This window comes from Brienomyrus brachyistius, chromosome 11 (assembly GCF_023856365.1).
Source record: "Brienomyrus brachyistius isolate T26 chromosome 11, BBRACH_0.4, whole genome shotgun sequence".
Taxonomy (NCBI): domain Eukaryota; kingdom Metazoa; phylum Chordata; class Actinopteri; order Osteoglossiformes; family Mormyridae; genus Brienomyrus; species Brienomyrus brachyistius.
Genome location: NC_064543.1, coordinates 9,875,938 through 9,895,177, shown reverse-complemented (window position 1 = coordinate 9,895,177; position 19,240 = coordinate 9,875,938). Strand labels below are relative to the sequence as shown.

General features: G+C 42.8%; 1 protein-coding gene and 1 long non-coding RNA gene across 9 annotated transcripts; both read right to left on the bottom strand.

Moving 5' to 3' along the window:
• Window positions 1–4,575: 4,575 nt before the first annotated feature.
• On the bottom strand, window positions 4,576–6,149 carry LOC125751832 (uncharacterized). Its single transcript, XR_007400796.1, has 2 exons — window positions 5,938–6,149; window positions 4,576–5,329 (listed from the first exon to the last, which is right to left on the bottom strand). It is a non-coding gene; the product is annotated as an uncharacterized LOC125751832 (long non-coding RNA).
• A 7,193-nt stretch (window positions 6,150–13,342) lies between these two features.
• On the bottom strand, window positions 13,343–18,884 carry LOC125751944 (interferon regulatory factor 8-like). 8 transcript variants are annotated; one of them, XR_007400818.1, is made up of 11 exons: window positions 18,684–18,883; window positions 18,156–18,329; window positions 16,792–16,975; window positions 16,589–16,686; window positions 16,347–16,455; window positions 15,723–15,770; window positions 15,186–15,572; window positions 14,892–15,007; window positions 14,525–14,755; window positions 14,405–14,464; window positions 13,343–14,344 (listed from the first exon to the last, which is right to left on the bottom strand). XR_007400818.1 is itself a non-coding variant. In XM_049031396.1 (10 exons), exons 2-9 carry the CDS (start codon window positions 18,327–18,329, stop codon window positions 14,567–14,569), a joined length of 1,305 nt encoding a protein of 434 aa, XP_048887353.1. In that variant the 5' UTR covers window positions 18,684–18,883; the 3' UTR covers window positions 13,343–14,464; window positions 14,525–14,566. The 8 variants fall into 8 exon arrangements, 4 of the variants coding, with proteins under 4 accessions (XP_048887353.1, XP_048887354.1, XP_048887355.1 ...); XR_007400821.1 differs by having other exon boundaries at window positions 13,343–14,104; XR_007400820.1 differs by lacking the exon at window positions 14,405–14,464 and having other exon boundaries at window positions 13,343–14,164; window positions 14,285–14,344.
• Window positions 18,885–19,240: the final 356 nt, after the last annotated feature.

The window sequence follows — 19,240 nt, the reverse complement described above, 5'->3', positions numbered from 1 at the left end:
TGTAAATCTAAAGTGATCAGAACGATTTGCAACATGAGATGGTTTCGTTAGGAGAGTGTGAGGACTCAGTGGATTGTCGATTTTATGCCCATCAGCAGAATACAGTTTACTAACTTTTATACAATGCAGACGATTCCTCTGAGATGCTTAGTGACTAATTCGAAAGTCCCTCCTGAAATGCTATTGGTTACTGTCCTATAGAATCTACATAAAGATCATGTACCTAAGAATCTCTGTTGTAATAGTTATAGTAATGTGTATTTACAATAACATGTGACGTATCCTGCCTTGCGTTTCGCTCAGAGCCGCACGGCTGAAGCTTTCGCTCTGTCTGTCATGATAACAGCCTGGAGCCTCTCGCTCCAAGGTGCACATCTCTGGCAGCATGACAGCGGCTGGGGCTGGGAGAGTCAGCATCAGAAGCCTGGGCATTGCTCAACTGCAGTCCGCCGTTGGGCATAACGGTCAGGCTGGTTGGCTCCTGTGGGCTATCCTTCTGCTGCTCTTTAAATAACTTAAGGGAAGTTGTGTGCGTGCTGGAAAGGTCCTCGCTCCACAGTATTTTTCCTGTGTCAGGTCAGGTGACGCAGTAAGGGATAGGCCCTGAGGGTTCGGTGACCCGGAGCATGCAGTGCAATCGCGCTAACGTCTTATGCAACTCTGGCTTCCTGTTTGCCTCCATCCCTCCTTCGTGCTCGATTCGCTCGCTTCGGCTTGCATTGTGTTTTTTTTTTTTCTCCAGCGTTCCGGGTGAGCAGTAGGGTAGCTCTGTGAATCCCCTTCAGTCACTCTGTTGCATGTGTGGCTGGTGTGCAGGACGTTTTCCACGAAAGAGCCCGGCGCGATCGGCCATCCGTTCCTGACGGGTCTTCTTGTCCAGAACGCGCATAGTCATTCGCTGGTAGGGCGGAAAGATGGAGAAGGTGTGTAGGCATCTTTCGAGCTGCCGAAGGCGGGGGTCATAAGCGGTTGAGTGAACTGATACCAATAAACCCAGGATGTGGCCTGTCGCTCCACCTGTGTCCACATACCCTTAATAATCCACCCCTTTTCAAGTTCCTCTCATGCTATTTTCATCACACGCAGCAGTACAAGTACAAACCCCAGGTCTCCCTAGAGACATGATTCAAATCCCCTACTCTCATTTTGATTGCATAATAAGAATAATGGTTTGTGCACTGGGAAACTATAGATTCATGTAGTGATTTTAGACTCAGAGCAAGATTTCTGCACGATGGAAAATCTCCGTCACTGTGATGTATTTTTCAGACGGCGTCAGTTTAGTGTGTCCTACCTCACACCTTGTAGTAAATGTCCCAGGGCTCCAGCCTGAAAGCCAGGTGGTGTTTTGAAAATGGACATAAAATAATACTAATTGAATGAGTAGAGCAGGGGTGGCCAATCTTACCCATAAGGGTCCGGTGGGTATGCAGGTCTAATTAGAAGATTGATTGGTCCTCACACCTGAGTTTGAACAGCTGACCTAAACCCTGAAAACAACCTGCCCTTTGCACATGTGTTTGCCGACTCCTGGTGTATAATCTCTGAATAGTTCCTGTTAGGTTACAAATTGTATTACACTACCTAAAGTTTACAAAAAATAATGGGTCAAAGTAGTAAAATATGAAATGCATCAACTGATTAATTAATAACTAATGCTTTTGATTTTTTTTATTTTGTTTTTGGAGGGAGGGGGTTCAGTCTTTGTCCAACATAAATCCTTGTTAATAATGTGGCAATTAATGGCTTTAGCAGGAAAATACATATTTCTTCATCAGTCACCAGTGATTCAGTGGTTTATGTCCACCAGTGTCAGGTCCTCTTTCAACTAGTAGTGAGAATTCTGCATCTGCAGAATCTACCATCTAAGTGCAGAGATGGCTGATCTATCATCATCCTTCTGGGAGAAGGTATTTTTGGAGTTTCCCTGAACTTCGCTTCAAGAGTAAAAATAAAACTCTGAAACCTAGGCCAGAAGACCTCGCGTCAAGAGGAACTCGCTCTGTCCTGCATGTGCTCCATGCTGTAGAATGAGACTTACTTCCTTCTGCTTTGTGTTCTATAATATAGATCATGATGCTTGAGTCGGTTAAAAGGCTAAATCCTACACAGCGTGATGTTAAATGTCTTTAACATTTCAATTTTGCTTTTTTTTTACCCTAAAGGTTAAAATTACACAAGTCATCGGAAACATTTATAAATAGGTGCCATTTAATGAGAATGTGTTACAGCCCAATTTAGGGTCAGGTGTGGGGGAAAGGGAAAACTGGCAAAAGGAAATGGAGGAACATAAATTAGCGAACTGCAAAACATTATGTTTTCTCCAACGTATATTTAACACTTAATACAGAGACACCAATGTGAACTTCAAATGTGTAGAAGGATTCAATGCAATATTTTGCATTGATTTTATTTAGATTGTCGACTGAACAACAGGAAAACAACTTCGAGATGTTAAAGAGCATAAAATCTATGTAAAAATCCATACCGATGATTCAAAATAGACAAAATAATAAACAGAGCCGAAGTGACGCACGCGGACGAATTAGTGCAGGTGTAGTTTCCATTTAAAGCAAGTATAATGAAATTTTGTGAATAAATATCTCAAATGAACCGACATTTGCTGAACGTTCCATTTTGTTCAGGTTTCTTTAGTGTACTGAAAGTACACCTTTATTTCACATTCACTTCACTTCTTAAGACAAGAGCTTTATATTACTTCATGTCTGTCTTTATTGTGCAAAAAGTCCAACCTGCTTTTTATTGTATTTATATATAGTTAAATTCATATTTGTTTTAATTAATGTTAACCAAGTTTATTATAAACTGTTATATAACATTTTTGAAGTGCTTAATTAGCTTCTGGATTTAAGTTACATTGGTATAGCTTTAGAATATCTGAGTGTAATTTCTGCATATTAGCTATCTTTCTGAATTCTCTTTCTGTATAGCTATTCATCTGAGTACTCTTTCTGCGTAGTTGCTACTTGTCACGATCGCCGTTAATTAAGTGGGCGATCGCTCGGGCAAGCGAGCAAACAGGAAGCAGGCAGGCAGAATAAGGGGTAAACGGGATTTAATCAGAAGACGGGGACCAGGATACATCAGACGCCAACTAACATCAATGACAGACAATGGAAACAGGTAAGACCAGGACTTAAATAGGACGGGACTAATCAAAGTAAGTGGACAAAGCTGGAGACGTTCAGGGAAGCACACGTGGGTAATCAGGGGGCGTGGCACACACGAGGAGCGGACGAGCCGGGCATGACACTACTTATCTGAGTAATCTTTCTGCATAGTTGCTACTTATCTCAGTACTCTTTCTGCATAGTTGCTATTTATCTGAGTACTCTTTCTGCATAGTTGCTACTTATCTGAGTACTCTTTCTGCATAGTTACTATTTATCTGCGTACTCTTTCTGCATAGTTGCTACTTAACCGAGTACTCTTTCTGCATAGTTGCTATTTATCTGAATACTCTCAGATAAATAGCAACAGATAGAAACAGAGGAAATCATCCAGTAAGAATGTTACGTAAGACAAGTCAATACAAAGGGGCCAAAGAAATCAAAGCAGGCACCAGAAGGCATGGTAGAAATTGCAGAGAGGAGCTAAAATGAAGAAAGAAATTGCTTCAGAAGGAACAAATAATATAATATTATGATCTTACTTTGTATTAATTTGCTACACTCTTCCTGATCTCATGTGTGGTCATCGTTAATGAATCATGACTCCTTTATCACAAGCAGTTACTTTATTTGTTACTATATCAATTAATTCTGCAAACCAACGTCAGCTATTGAAAGAACTACTGCAGGAACAAATAATGAATAACACAAGTGAAATACTATCATTTTTTTCATCATTAAAGAACCATGACGCATCTTCCATCTCAAGTAGCTATTGTATTTGTTCCTGATTTCTACTGCAGTAGTAACTGAGTTACTACAAACTATTGGTACCCCCTCAGGTTACCAAGATGTGAATTCCAGGCTAACTAAAAAGACAAAGACCAATATTATCACATGTGCAATGTAAAGAGGAACCCAACATGGAAAGCATGGGCTGCGGTTCTGTGAGATTAATCTGTGAGATTAATCTGTGAGATTAAAAAGATTTCCCAACGTCAATGAGGTACGCTTTAAGACAGAGTTCCCAAAATGCAGTCATGGAGGGCCAGAATCCAACACAGTTTGCAGATTTCCCTGCTCAAACACACTTCCTAAACCTGGTAAACTGAGGTGTGTTTGAGCAGGGAAATCTACAAACTGTGTTGGATTCTGGCCCTCCATGACTGCAACTGGGGGACACTGCTTTAAGACATCAATCAGCAAATAATACCCAAAAGAACTGAACCTTCAGTAACGGAAAAAGAGACCCGAAAGAGTCCTGAGATTATCCTGACCACATGGACAGATGGCATCCCATTACGAGCAAGATTACAAGGTTACAAGCAGCCAATGTACAATAAAATGACCAAACAATGCTAACAAATCTGGGAAACAACTGACAAACAGCACATCAAATTACAGGAAAGGTCAAAAAAATCTAATAACCAACATACTCAATGAATACGAGGAAGAGGTAATATGTATTTTCCTGATTGCAACAAAGTCTTTGATTGTACTGGTTATGTAAAGTACGGAATATTCTCAGAAAAATGTGTACTGGAGAATTTCAGTACTTGAAGTGTCTGGTGATAGCAGGAGATAGCAGATTTCATGAAAATTAATACCCAGGGGTATTAATAATACACACAAACAGAATCGTGGAATCAGTCATAGTTACTGACTCAGACCATGATAGTCAGTGGTGTGGGACTGGTGTCATTCCAGGAATCTCTATGGGCTGAATTTGCTTCTAACGTCATCTGCCTTCTATTGAACCGTTCCTGTTCATCACTGGAATGCAGACAAAATGCAACAGTATGCAGTGGCCGCATTATTTAGAGGAAGACATTCGCTCTGTAGTGTCCTTCTTTTTTGTTTGTGGGCATTGCACTGCGCAATTTGGTAAGGGAATTCACAAGCAGTGCGTGAGCATCAGGGGGAACTCTGTGCTAACTCAGCAGCTGCGTCCAGCATCCTTTCTCAGAAGAACAGCAGTGTCAGCACTCTGAGCCACGGACCTGCGGCCGTCTCCGGCTGGGCCGAAAGCCGCAGCCTTGCGAAGCCTGCCCCCCTGCAGCGCGCCTCCGGCAGCCATCAATGCGCAAAACCTTTGATTTCATGCAACTGCTCCTGAAGCAGCATCTGTCCAGGGAATCAAAGCTGCAACTGATGGACTATCTGCTCTGCAACACGGGTGTCTGATTTTCCTAGGAAAACTGCGAAAAATAAACGTAGCCTTAATTAGATGTAGCCGAACGGATAGGCAGCCAGTGAATCTGTGCTGTGCTAAAATAAAACATGACAGAAAATATGTGAAATAACTGTGGTAGATTTACGAAACAGGAAATGCTCTGACAATGGACTGTCCCACCTGCATTTAACCAAACTGCAGACTGCAAACACACCCCCACATGCATATCAAGTAATTTAAGTGAAAACAGTAGATGTCGTTGATATATCTACCATTGCTAAAGCTGTAATCAGTCATGGAACCCAAAATAAATCAGATTTTATAAATACTACAATTTATTACTGCAATTTTACAACTCGTTAGGCGACACTTATTACCTCAGGCTCGATTTCTTAACGTAAAAGGGGGCACAAGAATATTCTGGGATGGCGTGAGATCAGGCAAAAAGAACATTAATTGATCGTGAGCTCCCCCCACCCCAGTTACTTGTGGGGTGAAACCTGTCAGAGGCTTTCCCCAGACTGGACGCCTTCCTGTCCCTTTCCTTGTGCTGATGATGAAATGCTATCTTGTTTGTCAAGCTGTTTATTGTCGTTCTTCCTGTCCGCTGTTTTATTTTTATTTAAAACCTACCTCCACTTCTGTATCAGATTACAGCCTCCATTTTTTCCTTGTGTCCAACGGTTCAGTTTGCAATAGCAGATAATGCTTATGGCTGTGTTTATACCATACATAGTTCGATATACTTCGTTATGTTAAGAACAATCACTAACTGAAACTCGGGAAAATAATGAGTATTAAACTTTGCCTCGGTTGTGATTTTCCAGGAGGCAGACTAGACTTCCGGAGCTCCAATTCAGAGGTCTGCAGTTAGTTCCTGTTCTACGAAGGTTTTTTTTTATTATTAAAGACACACAGAACCGTAATCTGCTGTTTACTGTGTCACCTTCATAAACTGTCAGATAAATCAGCAGACTTCTGACACATCTAACCACCTGAAGCGGAGGTGGGAACTCGAGTCACTGACTAGTAACTTGACTTTGATTTAAGTCACAAATTCGATGACTTGTGACTCGACTTTGCAAAACTGATGAAAAAACTTGGACTCGACTTGGACATGAGGGCAATGACTCTATGGGTGCTATGACTCAAGAAGACTCTCTCTGCAAACCACAGCGTTAATTTAACCATTTCAGCGAGACTTGACTCAAATATGCAATGTTTTCACTTGACTCGTACTCACCAAAGAGTGACTTGTTCCCGTCCCAGGTATTAAATACTAAGTAGCCAGTAAATTAGTAAAGCAGCTGATTTAACACACACTTTGTGTGCTTATCATTTGTTCTGTTCCTGGCCACAGCATTAAATTACATTTGTTCTGTTCCTGCCCACAGCATTAAATTACATTTGTTTTGCTCCTGCCCACAGCATTAAATTACATTTGTTCTGTTCCTGCCCACAGCATTAAATTACATTTGTTTTGCTCCTGCCCACGGCATTAAATTACATTTGTTCTGTTCCTGGCCACAGCATTAAATTACATTTGTTCTGTTCCTGCCCAGGGCATTAAATTACATTTGTTCTGTTCCTGCCCACAGCTTTAAATTACATTTGTTCTGTTCCTGCCCACAGCATTAAATTACATTTGTTCTGTTCCTGGCCACAGCATTAAATTACATTTGTTTTGTTCCTGCCCACAGCATTAATTACATTTGTTATGTTCCTGGCCACAGCATTAAATTACATTTGTTCTGTTCCTGCCCACAGCATTAAATTACATTTATTCTGTTCCTGTCCACAGCATTAAATTACATTTATTCTGTTCCTGTCCACACCATTAAACCTTAACTGCACTTTAAACAAACTACACACATGTCTGCAAGTCTAAAAGTGATGGGAAAGCAGTGAGAAAATCTGAGCTATTGCAGTAACGACGGCTGAGTCATTTCGGAACATGTTGAAACACTATTACATGCCGTTGCACGCTGTGCAGGTGATGTTTCCCTGGGGGGGATATCTTTCGCCAAGGTTTGAGATTAATCAGTGCTCTCAGGAGTTACTAAATTTCCCCACGGCAACAGAAAATATGACCTCCCCAGGGAATAAGAATGGGAAGTTTTTAAAAATCACAGCCGACAATAAAAATAACAATAATCACCAGTTAATAATAATATTATATTAGTATATTATTATATAGTACATTATTGCTCATTATTATACTTCCTGACAGTTATTACAAATAGCTAAACTTTATATTTCTAATGGATTGTCGTGAAACCTCTGTTTAAAAAGCCAAACCTAAATCCATCAGGTAAATATCTATATAAAACCCCCGCCCTCATTCAGTCATGCTTCAAATTAATAAAATTAATCCATATCCAAGATATGTTTCCTCCTGCCCCAAAAATATTACAAACTAATATAACACCTGCAAAGAGCCGAACTGACATACAGCCACACCCAGTCTGGGAATGCTCCGCCTCTCTCGTGACACACCCGTGACTGATTGGTGGTGTATATTTGGGCCTTGTTTTCAGTTGGGTGTCCTGGATAGCTGGTATATGACTTCTGCCTTACCTGCTGGTTCTCTAGCCCAGCTCCGGTTCTGGAGACCCACAACTCCTGTTATTTTCTTGAGAACAGGTGTGGCTCATCTGAAGCTCATCAGGTAGGATAGAAAACCTACTGGACAGTAGCTCCCCAGGACTGGAACTGGAGACCCCTGCCATAAATGATCTGTAAAAAAATACAAACAGAAAACATCTGTTCATAGTTTACAGTTGAATTTAAAACTTCACTGTCAGAATGATGAATCACTATGAGGTGGCCATAACATCCAAAGTAAAACAGGAGTTAACAATTCTACTGTGAAACATTAATAGTTGAAACTGTAAACTTTATAGTAGATCTATAAATGATTAAGGTTTAGCAATTTTATTATGAACTTTCACAGTGCATTTTTCCTAGGTTACTTCAACTCTGGACGCCAGTTGTTCTATTAGGAAGGGAAGCATTTGATTGTAATGTCCTCCAAGAATCACTCACAGTAGATTGCTGGCATTCGGAAGTAAAAGACCATTTTGAAAACTGATGTTTATTTATGCAGTGCTTTGCAGTCACATTTTACGTCTTCATTATTTTTTTCTATCATTAACTTTGCGTTTCACCAGCGATTCGACCACCCAGCGCACCCACATTAAGAATCCATCAAGAAAACATGCTGACGTTTCTTCCCAGTACACAACGTTGTGGCCCACATATAATAATGTAACTTATAATAATAGTAATAATAATAATACAAGTGGCATGTATTTAAGGGAGTCACTGTGCCCCTCCTTCAAGAAACGTCCCTGAAGTTAACCCAGCTAACTGAGAAATCTGGAACACCCCCTGGTCTTGCTTCTCTTGTCTGGCTTCCCATTACGTTCAGGATGGACTTTTGATTTTTCCCCCTAAGGTACTGAAAGCTCAGCACCTCACTTGCCATCTTGAGATGATTACAATGGACAGTCTGAGATCGCAGGATGCAGGCCTCTTAGTAAGTCATCAAGTCCTCAGTTGCTGGGCCACAGAAGAGGAAAGTAATGGATGCCCCCAGTTTCCATATTTAATCCAGAATGAATGTCTGTTATCTTAGTCTAACTCCCCAGCCTGTTTAGTTCTGCCTGTAGCACTGAATAAGCTGCTATACATATTGAGGTAAATCCCTGTGAATACCAGTCATTAGACGGGATCTTCATTGCCCCTTTGGGTTCCCTTGCTCTCTGGCGAAGCCTGGGTGTTACCTGGAAACTACCACAGGCTGCCCTGCTGAGTCTTACCGGCAGAAAACCACCATGCTAATTACGTTCTAGCAGCACCTATATATACTGTCAGGAAAAAAAGGCAAAACCCTGCTAGAGTTTTATTCCCCAAGACACCAGTGGTGTCAAGATATGCTGATATTGACAATAACTGTTATATTTAAAAAATGAATTATTAATGGTATGTGGAGGTGTTGCTCCTTAACTCTGGTTTCCTCCAGTGTTTCATTTGTAAACTCTGACGTACTTCAATTAATAACTGGCACTGAGGCCAATTGCAACCATCAATATATGGAGGCAGAATGATGTCACACACATGCAACAAAAATGCAATATTTACTATGGACACCCATTAGTTATATCAAGCTGAAAGACAGACTTACCCTGGCAGAGCGTCATGTGGGGAGTATGTCTATGTATGCTGTGCGAATGGTCAGTACCTTGAAAAGGGTAACTTCATCTATTCTGCTGGGCAAAATTGGATCTTTCTGTGTGTGTGTGGTGTGTTTTTCCCCTTAAATACACAAAACATACTATAAAAATATCCTGCCATTTTAAGGAAAACCATGTTCTTTACATTTACAACAAACTACAGCGATCACTTTACCGTTCAGCGAGAACTGGTGTTAATGATTCCACTGACTGAAAAACATCGGTTTTTTTTTGCTTGTCATTTTAAGTTTTCACCCCAGACATCCATTTCCAGCTACCTAAACATCCAATTTGTTAAATATTACTTTATTTTGTCATCAGTTTAAATTGCTGCAATCCAGCAACATGGATCCTTGATGAGTGCCGACTTATAGCTTTGGTTCACTCTGCCCTGAAATATTAAGTTTGTCGTATTTTGCATTTGTTGCAGCCGTATTCATATCACTCCAAATCAGTGGGATCAGAAAAAATAAATAAGATTCATGCGCTCAGAGGACAGGGCAGATTATTAAACAAGCAGAAAAGACAAAGAATCCCAAATCGGAATATCTGCCTGAGTATCCCATTTGGGGCTGGTGGAGATTGATTACATGCAGGAAGTGTCGAGCAACAGTAAGCTGAAAGGGGGGGTGCCGTAGCCCTGGGTGTCTTTTCCCTGTCTATAGCATAATTGCTCATTTCCTTTGCTTTTATACAGTTAGGGTTACAGACTCTCCACCTCACTACACTCACATTTGGCCAAAAAAGAGAGAAAAAACACACGACAAACACATTTAAAGATTAACCTGATCGGCATCATTATCATAATCGTTTCATTCAAATTTTCTACAGATACATTGATAATATTGTTACCGTTAATTCTTTTGGCCTGAAAATCATGTAAAATCATGACTTACATCACGACTGCTTGAGTATAAACACCATTAATGTACCACCAGTGGTACAAACACCATTAATGTACCCCCAACGGTACAAACACCATTAATGTACCCCCAACGGTACAAACACACTCCATTTCTGTACCTTGAAAGGTACATTCACATACTGCTAGGGTAGAACTGGCAGACCCTTGAGGGCTGAAACGCAGGGGCAAAAATAATTGTACCCTCAAAGGTATTTCTATATAATGTTAGCAGGGGTTAAGTAAAGATTTTGATCATCTGTGATGCAGTTTTGTCGGGTGCTTTGGAGAAGCAATGCTAGGAAGGAAAATACATCAAAATTAAATTAAATTAACTGAACTAAACAAAACTGAAACAAACTGATTACAATAGAATAGAACAGAATAGAATAGAATAGAATAGAATAGAATAGAATAGAATAGTACAGCAGTCACAAAGGCAAAGCCTACAGGCAAACCATATTAACTTCTGCACGACTTTTCGTTTACTAGACTCTGACAGGACACTGCTCCTTTCAGCTTTCAGTTTGTTCAGTAAATGTTCTGCTCCACGACTTTTCGTTTACTAGACTCTGACAGGACACTGCTCCTTTCAGCTTTCAGTTTGTTCAGTAAATGTTCTGCTCCACGACTTTTCGTTTACTAGACTCTGACAGGACACTGCTCCTTTCAGCTTTCAGTTTGTTCAGTAAATGTTCTGCTCCGCGACTTTTCGTTTACTAGACTCTGACAGGACACTGCTCCTTTCAGCTTAGCTGGCTTCATTTATGTTTCATTACACCACAATCTTAAATGAGGAACACAGTGATATATGTCTTAACCCTGGAATTAGACGTTTCAATGCACGAAGATATTCGTCATCTAACATTGTGCATTCCCTGCCTCAAAGTTACAGGTGCTGCCCAGATACAGGTCAGTCTACTAACTGCTGTTTTCTTGTTGTCATCATAGATGGCGGTTATATCTCAGCATAAGTACAGAGTGACAAGCACGGGCAGCCGCTCGTGTCAGCCGTCGCGCCTTGCTGCTATGGTCACGGCCACAGGCTACGACACACGCCCTTCCTCCAGGCCGCTGAGGCGTGCTTGGCATGGGACATGCTCTCACATCAGATCAGAAATATCTACAGCCCCTGTATTTTAGGCAACATGAAATGTCTGCCCTGTTCACGTCAGCAGGCTGATGAACTATTTGTGACACAGCATTCACACCTCCTTATTCACACAAGGCGTATTTTGGTCAAGATGCAAGAATCACACTAATTTTACTCTTTCTTTGGACTGTCAGGGCATGGGGGGTGCAGTGGTTAGCACTGTTGCCTCGTACCTTTGGGACCTGGGTTCGAGTCTCTGCCTGGGTCCCATGTGTGTGGATTTTGCATGTTCTCCCCATGTTGTCGTGGGGTTTTCTCCGGGTACTCCGGTTTCCCCCCACAGTCCAAAAACATACTGAGGCTAATTGGAGTTCCTAAATTGCCCATAGGTGTGCCTGTGTGAGTGAATGGTGTGCCCTGCGATGGGCTGGCCCCCCATCCTGGGTTGTTCCCTACCTCGAGCCCACTGCTTCCGGGATAGGCTCCAGACCCCCTGCGACCCAGTAGGATAAGCGGTTTGGAAAATGGATGTATGGATGGACTGTCAGACCCTACAATCCAGTGCTATTTGCCTCATTAGTAAATTGTTTTGGAGACAAGCGTCTGCTAAACACGTCAACTTAAATGTGAATCATATCTCATAATAAAATAAAAATATATTTGATTTCCTGTGGGAGATATAGTACACTTGCACCGTGTGGATTCTGAGGCTTAGACCCCAGTGTGTACAGTACTGTGGTACATTACACTGCATTTAACTGCATTTCTTAGTAGCGGGGTTTGTGTTTTACAAACAAAGGCCCTTTGGATTATTTAACCCTCACTTCTGCCCCTCCTTCCAGTCCCTGTGATCCCCTTACAGCACCTTGCCTCTTTACATGCATTATTACTAGGTAAATTACTATTTCAGGTTAAACATACAATTCAAGCAAGGTAGTAGCTTAGCATCAAGGGCTGGATTCATGGGGGGTGCTGGGGGGAGGGTGTTACAGGTGACAGTCCTCTGAGGTGGTCTGTGTGTAGGGGCGGAGTCAGAGAGAGGAACAGGGCATTACATATGGTGAGTGTGAAACTGTAACACATGCAGGCTGGACGCTGTCTTATGAAAAATAGCTAATTATACCTTGACCTTTTCTCTCACTTCTCCCTTCACCTGCTGAGGACTTGAGGGCTGTTTTTACCGCTTACCGCTGTTTTTACCAGTGAATCCGGTCCCTTCCAACAAAATGCATGTTACTGTTCTTCTCTAGGAGCCCGGCCAGCTGATAATATCACGTAATTACCTCTTCATTTTCTAGAATAAATTTTAAAAAAATAACAGAGCTATTTCAGCATTTCCTCATCCTCCCATTCGCATCTGCGTCTTATAGCTGGATAGATGCACAGATTTGCCTTGCAGCATTAAACAGGTCTCACTGTCTAATTGCCATCTTTTTTGCCAATGCATTTTGGAACAGGTATGTTCAAATCACGGTCCTCAAGGCCAAGCACTGTTGATTTTCCAGCCTTCTGTTACCTGTCAGTCAAGCATGAAGCCTCTGTGGCCAATCAGAATCAGTAATTATTAAACTGCCTGGGAGAAGTGAAAACAAGACCTGGATTTGGAATCCAGGGCCACATGGGAACAGGCCGTTTTAGATGATGAGCATTTAGTTATTTTGCATTTAGTCAAGCCATAATAGCGACTATGTGATTTCCTTTGTTGCCCAGTTCGCAATGATAATACTGTACTGTACCCATGTCAAATTAGTTCAGAAGAAGAAGCAGAATGGATGTGTTAATAATGACACTAAACTATGTGACCACAGGTGCTTTAAGAAAGACTTTATTAATGCAGATTTTTTTTCCATTTCAATTTCATTTAGTTTGCAAAACAGTTTATTACAAAACTACAAATGCTCATTTAAGAAAGGAAGTACACAATCAGACAAACAGAAAGATGTATTGTGCTAATTCAGTTTGAATGGCTACTGGAAGGATCATTAGAGCAAAGTCCCGGATGCTCAAAGGGCAAGCAAAAGTCTGCAGACTTTTTTCATCACTTCATGACTTTTTTTGTCAACATATGATAAAGAACAACTCAGGTAATTTTTCTGAACGCTGATGGGTGCATCATCCTGGGGGCTGGGCAGTTATATAACCAATGGCAGGTTTACTGTCCTGTCCAAGACAAGCAAGGGGGATTGGTGACTCAGACAATGATTGGCAGGTTCTCTGTCCTATCTGAGGAAGGCAGTGGAGGGAATGGTGACTCAGACAATGATTGGCAGGTTTCTTATTCTCTCCAAAGTGGGTAAGGAAGGATTAGTGCCTCAGATGGTGACTGGCAGACTCTTTTTCCTGTTTGAGGCAGGCAGCGACAGAATTGGTGCTTAAAATGGTGATTGGCAGGTTCATTGTCCTGTTCGAGGCAGGCAGTGGGGGATTGGTGCCTCAGATTGTGATTGGCAGGATCCTTGTCCTGTTCGAGGCAGGCAGAGGGGGACTGGTGCCTCAGATTGTGATTGGCAGGCTCTTTGTCCTGTTCGAGGCAGGCAGAGGGGGACTGGTGCCTCAGATTGTGATTGGCAGGTTCCTTGTCCTGTTTGAGGCAGGCAGTGGGGGATTGATGCCTCAGATTGTGATTGGCAGGTTCCTTGTCCTGTTCGAGGCAGGCAGTGGGGGATTGGTGCCTCAGATTGTGATTGGCAGGCTCTTTGTCCTGTTCGAGGCAGGCAGAGGGGGACTGGTGCCTCAGATTGTGATTGGCAGGTTCCTTGTCCTGTTTGAGGCAGGCAGTGGGGGATTGGTGCCTCAGATTGTGATTGGCAGGTTCCTTGTCCTGTTTGAGGCAGGCAGTGGGGGATTGATGCCTCAGATTGTGATTGGCAGGTTCCTTGTCCTGTTTGAGGCAGGCAGTGGGGGATTGGTGCCTCAGATTGTGATTGGCAGGTTCCTTGTCCTGTTTGAGGCAGGCAGTGGGGGATTGATGCCTCAGATTGTGATTGGCAGGTTCCTTGTCCTGTTCGAGGCAGGCAGAGGGGGACTGGTGCCTCAGACGGTGATTGGCATGTTCTCTCTGAAGCCGAGGCGCTGTGGCATGGAGTAGCTGCAGAGCTCCTGGAAAATACGTGCCACTTGCTCGTTCTGCGACTCATCTGCCATGTCCATATTCCCACTGCTGTATGGGGACCGATGGATATTAACCTCTTCCAGCAGCTGCTGGCAGGTGAGTGGGGTGATCTGCAAAGACCAGAAAGGGATCAGCACCATGTGGCTAAAGTGACACCCCATTCGGGCATGAAGTTCTTATATCTAGTTATATGGAAACCGTGGTCATCCGACGAAAGTGCCTGATAGCTGTCCCTCACTGGCTTACCTGAACGATTATCAGCTTGTTCTTGGCAGCGCTGATGTCGTGGAACTCTTCCCCGAAGCAGAGGGTGACGTTGGGGTCAGGTGCCGGATAGTGGCCATCCCGGTACATCTGCAGAGCTGGATATAACAAATACGCTCACAATACAAGCACTGGAATGACGTTAATTCGCCACTGCACAGGTGGCATTAGAGATTGCCAGTGCAGCGGTGTCAAGGCCATAAACCATTTTGTTAAGGCCTGCATGCTGATGTCATGTGATCTTTGGGAACCACGGGGCTTTGATGACCAACCCACCTTGCAGGAACCTGCCGACGTCAAAGATCTTGACGACGGCGTCCCTCTCCAGCTTGCAGGGCCCGGGGTTGTACTGCGAACCCTGGCTGCTCCAGAAGACGCGGCTCTGACACAGACGCTTGACGAAGACGCCCTCGCGGTTGGCGCGCACCAGCACGCCGCGCTCCAGGTGTCCGAAGAGCTTGCGGGTCACGTGGCGCTGCCGCTCATGCTCGATCAGCTCCACCGATGGGAAGCGAATGTTCTGCAGACTCTCAGGCCCGTACAGCGCCTCCACGGCCATTGCGGGCGGCGGCAGCGAGATGCGGCAGCCCTCGGGGTGAGTGCTCAGCGTGCTGCCGACCAGCTTGCCTCCGTAGAAGAAGGTGACCATCATTTGGGAGAAGGCTGCGGAAGAGAGAAGCAGGAACCGTCTTTATCTGTCCAGGAAGTTCTCAGAATTTCTCAGAAGCGGGGAACGAATGAATGCTGTACAGACCAGTTTCCCCAGTATCATTGATCGTGCTGTCAAAACACACACGACGTGAACATACAAACCTGCACTAAAGTTCCCAGTTGGGGGAGGGTCCTGGCTCACTGGGATGGCTGTGAAATGGAAATGACACGATTCCTTAGACCGTACACATATTCAGATGTAAGAAAAAAAAACGTTAATTTCATCAAATCCACTTCTGTAGCTGTCTGACTACCAGCAGTGCGGCCAAAAACCAAGAGAGAAAATCTAGACAGAAGTGACCTTTAAATATCTTCTGTGTGTTCATCAAAAATTCAGCTGCCCCAGCAAAAAGAAAAACCATCTTCTGGCCAAAATCCAGACCGGCAGTCAGCAAAGTGACAGAAAATTAGCTGATCCTCACCTCAAAAATATATAGAGCTAGTCAACACAAAGTTATTTATGGTTTATGCGTTTGGCTAAAATGGTTTTAAAATGGCATGCAAACATAAGATCAGCTCTATACTTGTTAAACGGGTAAATATTCTGGAGAACACAAATCATGGTAAAGTGTCAAGTTCATACAACTGTGAAGGTGCAAATTACACTATTTAAAACTGCTTTTAGAGTATGAGAACTGTCCTGTATTTTGACTGAGGTAGTGCAGTTACGTCAGTGTCAACGTTTACTGTCCAGGCTGAAGGATTGTCTGGTGTGAGGAAGCTTACAGCGCAGGTTACTGTGTGACCACCACTCCTGGGCTGGGGGGGTGGGTCTGGGGGCCTCCTCTGGGGAGTGGCTCTTCTTGATGATGCTCAGGTATTCATCATGTGAGGACTGAATGGGTCAAAGAGAGTCATCATTCACACAACGAGCCTGGACCCCAAAGACCAGCCTGGGCAGGCATATATGTTTCCAGAGGACGCCTGTTTGTGAGACGGCTGAGCCGCCGGAAAATGAAGACACTCACTTCCTTGATGAGCTCCTCCAGTTCGGCAGTGCTGCAGTCCATGCTGTGGACGTCGCTGGAGCCCCCGCCTCCGTGAATCACCACAGCCCCTCTGCCTGCTGGGATCGAGTCTTTGGTTTGTTCGGTCCACATACCGCGAACTTTATAATCCTTCGTAATGCTCACAATAGCTTTTAGCATCAGGTAGCAATTGGGAAACTCACTCTTTTGCTCCTCTTCTGGGACGATGCGGTAGACCTTGTAAGGCTCAGAGATGTCCAGCTGGGACCGGTCGGTCACCTCCTCGAAGTCCGGGCTTTTGTTCAGAGCGCAGCGGAGCCGGGTTTTCCAGGTGGCCGGCTCAGCCCTGTCCCCCTCCTTAAACTTCCCTTTAAACACAGCCCAGGCCTGGAAAAAAGAAAAGTGGGGGTCAGTCAGTCACTGGCTCAGAGGCTTGTGATGCTCTCAGACTTCATGGGCATTTTAAATCTTCTGCTCCTCTCTGAGGTGCTCAACACTAATTTCTTAAATGCAATAATTACTTGCAGAGTTGCACTTCGAAACACGTCATATGGTTCGCCCGTGACAAACTGTCAGGTAAGCAGATTGAGCAAAGGCATTATAACATAGGAAGGACCCCGCGTGCTGCAGAATTTCGGTAAAACGTCCATGTATCTCCAGCTTATAATATCAGATAAAAGATAGTGTTGGGTAACGCTATCGCTAAACTAACCGTCCAGTTCTTCCGTCGTCAGTCGTGGCTGGACCTTGTAATTACAATAGTATTGTTGACACGTTCATGACTTTAATTCTCATGATGTTGTTGAAATTCCCCCAATTTAAAATATTAAAATAACATAAATTACGTTAATCCATCACTTAAGAGTGATAAAGATACATTATGTAACGAATCCATTTTTATATTTCGGGCTGTTTAAAATCTCGTTTAGAGGCTACATTACGAGCGCTGTTTGTAATAACTAAAGCGTGCATCCTGGATTCTCAGTTAAGTGGATTTTTTCCTGAATTAAGCCCTTTGTACAAAACAAACTTCTTACTGCAAATAAATAAATAACACACCACACTACATATGGTATGTTGATTAAACAAACTTAACTATAGTAACTAAATGTGCTTTAACAGTTAATCTGTCCCTTACTCTCATACCCTTTGGTAGGCTAATTCGACAAAATGTCCTATTTTAAGGCGACACGTGCCTCTAAGAAAACCAGTATTTCTGGCAATATGCATTTTATGTTTCAGGAGATACATATGCTAAAACTCAAACACAGCACAACAGGTTTGGGGAAACACTTAGGTTTTACTGCAATCTGGCATCGCACTACTCCTGACAGCTTGCGCCATTTATGCGCGAAATGTAACTGTATCGTCTGCTTCTTTAATCTTAAAGAAAATAAATAAGGATAAATGCGTATTTGCGTTTGCGTATGTATGACAGCCGGAAACTTCTACTTCGAGACGCAGCTGAGTTACTTCAACGTACACACATACGGACTGGCAAATTACATCCGAGAAAAGATTTTTACAACACGTGCGAACGTACATCACAAGCAAAGGTAAGACTTACTTTGAAAATTGACGCATCGATTTCTTGGTTGTAGTCCTGTTTCCCCGCGTGTTTCCATGGAATTCGGAACATGGTCCGATCCTCATCTTCCCACAACAGTCCCGGGTACCGGTTGCTGTGAATCTGCTCTATCAGCCACTGCCTCAGTCTCCGTCCGCTGGGGTTTACGGTCATCTAAAACAAAGCGTGTACATTTTTAATTTTACGATTTCATGTCATATCCCACTTATATCTACGAATGTCACGCGTGCAGAAAAAGAATCCCCCACTAGTGCAAATGTTTGAAATGCTAATTTTTTTTTATATAGAACAAAGATCAAAGATATGTATTTAAAGAAAAATAAATATTTAAATGTGAAATTATCTATAAATAATACAGATGATACAATAAATATAATAAACTTTCAAGAAATAATGTTATATCACAAAATAAGTATGTGCAAATTGTATTTTATATAAAGTGTATCATGTATAAAGTTGTGTATGCAGCGGTCTAAAAAATATTTGAAAAAGTAGTCGACAATTTACCTTAGTGGCAGGAATTTGGATCTCAGCGATACGCAAATTGACACCAAGCAGATTTTCACGATCTAACAGACGCGCAAATATAAATCAATCTCAGCCCGGTACCCTAAGTTTATCGGTTCATTCACAAGAAGCTAATTGGAGTGTCGTGTTACGTCGCCGCTGTGACGCTGGCCAATCAGCTGCTCCCGCGGCTCTGCCTGTTCTTCGAACCAGAGAGTCTTCCGAGAAATGATGCGCTGAGACGTCGTGTCTCAGGTTTAGTTGTTTTTTCTTTCATTGAGCCGTGCGAGGTGCGGACGGGCGTCTCAAGACGTTTCCGCGTGCACGCCACAGTATCGGAATATAATGGTAATTCGTTTCGCAGGATATCATCATAATTTTCATAAGTGCGGAAGGCTTCTCGCTTGTTTTTCTTCTTTTTTCCATCTTTGTAGGTCACAGAATCAATGTGTAAAAGAAAAACACTGTACAATCGACAATATTTATGATTTAAATTTTGTTTTCAAAATCCAATGACTCATGTTCTGCCCAAAGGACCACGTATCATTTATTTATTG

What these genes read in the sequence shown, in the direction of transcription:
- LOC125751944 (XM_049031396.1), bottom strand. Translation starts at nt 18,329, where the DNA reads ATGACCGTAAACCCCAGCGGACGGAGACTGAGGCAGTGGCTGATAGAG. An exon ending in TCGATGCGTCAATTTTCAAA is followed by an intron (nt 16,976 to 18,155) that starts GTAAGTCTTACC and finishes TCTTTTTTCCAG; the next exon opens with GCCTGGGCTGTGTTTAAAGG. An exon ending in TGGAGGAGCTCATCAAGGAA is followed by an intron (nt 16,456 to 16,588) that starts GTGAGTGTCTTC and finishes TGACCCATTCAG; the next exon opens with TCCTCACATGATGAATACCT.